Below are 6,418 nucleotides of genomic sequence, written 5' to 3'. Positions count from 1 at the left end.
GCCCCCATTTTGCAGCTTCCTCGACTCAGTTTTTTTTTGTAAACGTTTCAGAATGATTAAAAAGATTGCAGGTACCCCGTTCTCTCTGCCCACCCACCTGTACCCACCCACCTTCCCCAACCAGAAGAGATTGTAAAGTGAGATTTGGCATGCGATAAACACCAGTCTTCAGGAATTGAAGCGTTCTCTATTTCCTGTCCCCCTCTCTCCTCCTCCTCCTCTCGCCCGCTGTTAATCAGCCGATGTAAACTGGGTCTCGAAGGATTACAAAGCTCTCTCTCTCTCCTCGGGGTCCCAGGGGACAGGAGGTCACGACTCCCATCATCACTGAAAGACTGCAGGCAGGAGAGAGGAAGAGTCTGGTTAGTGTCCGACTGGTTATGTCATCTTTCCTCCAACATCCCGGTGCAGTCCTGCTCTGGCTTATCTCTTATCACTGTTCCTCTCTCTGTCTCCCTCCACTCGCTCTCATTCTGTATCTCCTCCCACTCTCTCTCCCTCCATATCCACTCTCACTTCCTCTCTCTGTCTCCCTCCCTCTGTTCCTCTCTCTGTCTCCCTCCACTCGCTCTCATTCTGTATCTCCTCCCACTCTCTCTCCCTCCATATCCCACCCTCACTTCCTCTCTCTGTCTCCCTCCCTCTGTTCCTCTCTGTCTCCCTCCACTCGCTCTCATTCTGTATCTCCTCCCATTCTCTCTCCCTCCATATCCCACCCTCACTTCCTCTCTCTGTCGCCCTCCCTCTGTTCCTCTCTCTGTCTCCCTCCACTCGCTCTCATTCTGTATCTCCTCCCACTCTCTCTCCCTCCATATCCCACCCTCACTTCCTCTCTCTGTCTCCCTCCCTCTGTTCCTCTCTCTGTCGCCCTTCCCTCTGTTCCTCTCTCTGTCGCCCTCCCTCTGTTCCTCTCTCTGTCGCCCTCCACTCGCTCTCATTCTGTATCTCCTCCCACTCTCTCTCCCTCCATATCCCACCCTCACTTCCTCTCTCTGTCTCCCTCCCTCTGTTCCTCTCTCTGTCTCCCTCCACTCGCTCTCATTCTGTATCTCCTCCCACTCTCTCTCCCTCCATATCCCACCCTCACTTCCTCTCTCTGTCGCCCTCCCTCTGTTCCTCTCTCTGTCTCCCCCCACTCGCTCTCATTCTGTATCTCCTCCCACCCTCTAACTCCCTCCACTCTCTCTCCCTCCATATCTCCTCCCACCCTCACTTCCTCTCTCTGTCTCCTCCCTCTGTCCCTCTCTCTGTCTCCCTCCACTCTCCCTCCCTCCATATCTCCTCCCACCCTATCTTCATCTCTGTGTCTCCCTCCCTGACCCTCTCTCTCTCTCTCTCTCTGTCCTTTTATCACCTCCACTCCACTTCTCCCTCCCCCTCCCTGTCTCTCTCTGTTGTATTCTTCCCTCCATCTCTCCTCCCCCTCCACTTCCCTCTGTCTCTCCCTCCCCTTTCCCTCTCTGTCTGTGTCTCCCCCCCCTCCCTATCTCTCTCTGTGTCTCCTTCCCCCTCTCCCTCCATTTCTCACTCCCTGTCTCTCTCTCTCTCTCCCCCTCTCCCTGTCTTCCTCTCTCTCTATCTGTCACCCTACCCCTCCTTTTCTGTCACCCTCTCCCTCTTCCTTTTTTATAGGGATATTCTGTGAAGGCTGATTGAGGGAACCGCTCTCTCTCTCGGCACAATACATGTAGGAAGGCAAAATAATTCTGTACACACATCCCTCTCACAACCCTCCTCAGTATTCCAGTCATTATCCCAAGCAAACTGCAGCCCCGTCATAAATATTAATGAGAACAGAGGTAATTACAGTAACGTACAGATTCTCATTGAAGAGCAGAATCAGTCTTCAAAGAACACATTTACTCCCACCGTCCAAATCCCAGTGGACCCGAACCCCTTCCCCGGTCACTCCCACCGTACACAATCCAGTGGACCCGAACCCCTTTCCCGGTCACTCCCACTACACAATCCAGTGGACCCGAACCCCTTTCCCGGTCACTCCACTACACAATCCCAGTGGACCCGAACCCCTTTCCCGGTCACTCCCACTACACAATCCCAGTGGACCCGAACCCCTTCCCGGTCACTCCACCGTCCATAATCCAGTGGACCCGAACCCCTTCCGTTCACTCCACCGTCCACAATCCCAGGGACCCGAACCCCTTCCCGTTCACTCCCACCGTCCACAAATCCCAGTGGACCCGAACCCCTTCCCGGTCACTCCCACCGTACACAATCCAGTGGACCCGAACCCCTTTCCCGGTCACTCCCACTACACAATCCCAGTGGACCCGAACCCCTTTCCCGGTCACTCCCACTACACAATCCCAGTGGACCCGAACCCCTTTCCCGGTCACTCCCACTACACAATCCCAGTGGACCCGAACCCCTTCCCGGTCACTCCCACCGTCCATAATCCCAGTGGACCCGAACCCCTTCCCGTTCACTCCCACCGTCCACAATCCCAGTGGACCCGAACCCCTTCCGTTCACTCCACCGTCCACAATCCCAGTGGACACCGAACCCCTTCCCGTTCACTCCCACCGTCCACAATCCCAGTGGACCCGAACCCCTTCCCCGGTCACTCCACCGTCACAATCCAAATGGACCCGAACCCCTTCCCCGTTCACTCCCACCGTCCACAATCCCAGTGGACCCGAACCCCTTCCCCGTTCACTCCACCGTCCACAATCCAGTGGACCCGAACCCTTCCCCGGTCACTCCCACTACACAATCCCAGTGGACCCGAACCCCTTCCCCGTTCACTCCCACCGTCCACAATCCCAGTGGACCCGAACCCCTTCCCCGTTCACTCCCACCGTCCACAATCCCAGTGGACCCGAACCCCTTCCCCGGTCACTCCCACTACACAATCCCAGTGGACCCGAACCCCTTCCCGTTCACTCCCACCGTCCACAATCCCAGTGGACCCGAACCCCTTCCCCTTCACTCCCACCGTCCACAATCCCAGTGGACCCGAACCCTTCCCGTTCACTCCCACCGTCCACAATCCCAGTGGACCCGAACCCCTTCCCCGTTCACTCCCACCGTCCACAATCCCAGTGGACCCGAACCCCTTCCCCGGTCACTCCCACCGTCCACAATCCCAGTGGACCCGAACCCCTTCCCGTTCACTCCCACCGTCCACAATCCCAGTGGACCCGAACCCCATCCCCTTCACTCCCACTATCCACAATCCAAATGGACGCGAACCCCTTCCCCGTTCACTCCCACCGTCCAAATCCCAGTGGACCCGAACCCCTTCCCCGGTCACTCCCACCGTACACAATCCCAGTGGACCCGAACCCTTTTCCCGGTCACTCCCACTACACAATCCCAGTGGACCCGAACCCCATCCCCTTCACTCCCACTACACAATCCCAGTGGACCCGAACCCCTTCCCCGGTCACTCCCACTACACAATCCCAGTGGACCCGAACCCCTTCCCCGGTCACTCCCACTACACAATCCAGTGGACCCGAACCCCTTCCCCGGTCACTCCCACTACACAATCCCAGTGGACCTGACCATTTTGAGTTGTGATATTGCCCCACTCACTGGAGAAGTTGATAATACACGCTGCAATGATCACCAGTCCCCGATGATAGCGACCACACTCAGCAACTTTGCAACTCGACCCAGCCTACGAGCTCCATCCACATCACCATTCTGGAAACTGTTTCTAGACTGGGAACAGAGAAAATATCATCAGAGCCAGTGTCGAGGGAGCTTTACTCTGTATCTAACCCCGTACTGTACCTGTCCTGGAGTGTTTGACGGGGGACAGTGTCGAGGGAGCTTTACTCTGTATCTAACCCCCGTACTGTACCTGTCCTGGGAGTGTTTGACGGGGACAGTGTCGAGGGAGCTTTACTCTGTATCTAACCCCCGTACTGTACCTGTCCTGGGAGTGTTTGATGGGGGACAGTGTAGAGGGAGCTTTACTCTGTATCTAACCCCCGTACTGTACCTGTCCTGGAGTGTTTGATGGGGGACAGTGTAGAGGAGCTTTACTCTGTATCTAACCCCCGTACTGTACCTGTCCTGGGAGTGTTTGATGGGGGACAGTGTAGAGGGAGCTTTACTCTGTATCTAACCCCCGTACTGTACCTGTCCTGGAGTGTTTGATGGGGGACAGTGTAGAGGGAGCTTTACTCTGTATCTAACCCCCGTACTGTACCTGTCCTGGGAGTGTTTGATGGGGGACAGTGTAGAGGGAGCTTTACTCTGTATCTAACCCCCGTACTGTACCTGTCCTGGGAGTGTTTGATGGGGGACAGTGTAGAGAGATCTGGAGTATATTCATCACTGAATGGACAAAAACCAGGCATCAGGAAGAATAGGGAATGACAAAAATGAGAGAGAGGGAGAGACAGAGAAGAGAGAGACAGACAGAGGGAAGGAGAGAGAGATACAGACAGACAGACAGGAGAGCGTTGCTCTGAGTCTTTATTCACTAACCATCACAGAGTAAACAAAGGCCACGATATTAATGGGCCAGATTGGGCAGAAACAGGAGACAATGGCCAGGATGATGTAGTCCCGGGGTTTGTCCCGCTCCGAACCCGCCACGGTCTGGATGGACGGTTGGCGGTGGAGGCTGGTTCGCGAGGAGCCGTAGCCAGAGTGGGGGAGGTGAGAGATGGAGCTGGCTCGGACTGCCTTCCTGGGGCTCTGTTTGTGTAGGTTGTACGCTAGGTCCTGTAGGGAGGACGTCTTCACTGCTTCCACCAAGCCATTCCCGTTCAGCTGCTGTTTCTCAGACACTGGCTCCACCTTCTCAGTCCCCATCTCGGACACTGTCCCCGTCTCCGAAGAAACATTACACGGCTGAGGGGTCACAACCTCTGCCACCTGACTTTCCGGGTTCACAGCCATTTTATATCAAAGCGAATAAACAGGAAGGCAAAATGGCACCTAAAACATTGAGAAAACAGAACATGTAATCTGACATGAATAAACAGTGACTCTGCACAGTTACACAGTGAGTGATCCTCACCCTGAATAAACACTGACTCTGCACAGTTACACAGTGAGTGATCCTCACCCTGAATAAACAGTGACTCTGTACAGATACACAGTGAGTGATCCTCACCCTGAATAAACAGTGACTCTGTACAGTGAGACAGTGAGTGACCCTCACCCTGAATAAACAGTGACTCTGTACAGTTACACAGCGAGTGACCTTCACCCTGAATAAACAGTGACTCTGTCCAGTTACACAGTGAGTGATCCTCACCCTGAATAAACAGTGACTCTGTACAGTTACACAGTGAGTGACCCTCACCCTGAATAAACAGTGACTCTGTCCAGTTACACAGTGAGTGATCCTCACCCTGAATAAACAGTGACTCTGTACAGTTACACAGTGAGTGATCCTCACCCTGAATAAACAGTGACTCTGTACAGTTACACAGTGAGTGACCCTCACCCTGAATAAACAGTGACTCTGTACAGTTACACAGTGAGTGATCCTCACCCTGAATAAACAGTGACTCTGTACAGTTACACAGTGAGTGATCCTCACCCTGAATAAACAGTGACTTCTGTACAGTTACACAGTGAGTGATCCTCACCCTGAATAAACAGTGACTCTGCACAGTTACACAGTGAGTGACCCTCGCCGTGAATAAACAGTGACTCTGTACAGTTACACAGTGAGTGATCCTCACCTGAATAAACAGTGACTCTGTCCAGTTACACAGTGAGTGACCCTCACCCTGAATAAACAGTGACTCTGTCCAGTTACACAGTGAGTGATCCTCACCCTGAATAAACAGTGACTCTGTACAGTTACACAGTGAGTGACCCTCACCCTGAATAAACAGTGACTCTGTCCAGTTACACAGTGAGGGACCCTCACCCTGAATAAACAGTGACTCTGTCCAGTTACACAGTGAGTGACCCTCACCCTGCTGAATAAACAGTGACTCTGTACAGATACACTGAGTGATCCTCACCCTGCTGAATAAACAGTGACTCTGTACAGATACACAGTGAGTGACCCTCGCCCTGAATAAACAGTGACTCTGTACAGTTACACAGCGAGTGATCCTCACCCTGAATAAACAGTGACTCTGTACAGATACACAGTGAGTGACCCTCGCCCTGAATAAACAGTGACTCTGTACAGATACACAGTGAGTGATCCTCACCTGAATAAACAGTGACTCTGTACAGTTACACAGTGAGTGATCCACACCCTGAATAAACAGTGACTCTGTACAGTTACACAGTGAGTGATCCTCGCCCTGAATAAACGGTGACTCTGTACAGTTACACAGTGAGTGAGCCTCACCCTGAAGAAACAGTGACTCTGTACAGTTACACAGTGAGTGAGCCTCACCCTCGAATAAACAGTGACTCTGTACAGTTACACAGTGAGTGATCCTCACCCTGCTGAATAAACGGTGACTCA

The 6,418-nt window shown here is 53.3% G+C and overlaps 2 protein-coding genes across 2 annotated transcripts in view; both read right to left on the bottom strand.

Moving 5' to 3' along the window:
• Positions 1-250: 250 nt before the first annotated feature.
• Positions 251-4,921, bottom strand: LOC137367010 (trafficking regulator of GLUT4 1-like). The gene is made up of 3 exons (XM_068028506.1): positions 4,462-4,921; positions 3,559-3,687; positions 251-335 (listed from the first exon to the last, which is right to left on the bottom strand). The coding sequence occupies exons 1-2, from the start codon at positions 4,876-4,878 to the stop codon at positions 3,589-3,591; spliced, it is 516 nt and encodes a 171-aa protein (XP_067884607.1). The 5' UTR covers positions 4,879-4,921; the 3' UTR covers positions 251-335; positions 3,559-3,588.
• The window catches only part of LOC137367015 (major vault protein-like), a 7,461-nt gene continuing 5,927 nt past the window's right edge, over positions 4,885-6,418 (bottom strand). Inside the window, exon 5 of the mRNA XM_068028512.1 lies at positions 4,885-4,917. Coding sequence (XP_067884613.1) covers positions 4,885-4,917 — 33 coding nt within the window. The remainder of the gene's footprint in view (positions 4,918-6,418) is intronic.

Source organism: Heterodontus francisci, unplaced genomic scaffold, assembly GCF_036365525.1.
Source record: "Heterodontus francisci isolate sHetFra1 unplaced genomic scaffold, sHetFra1.hap1 HAP1_SCAFFOLD_1030, whole genome shotgun sequence".
NCBI lineage: Eukaryota > Metazoa > Chordata > Chondrichthyes > Heterodontiformes > Heterodontidae > Heterodontus > Heterodontus francisci.
Note: the sequence above shows the minus strand (reverse complement) of the source record. Positions and strands in the feature narration are given on the sequence as shown.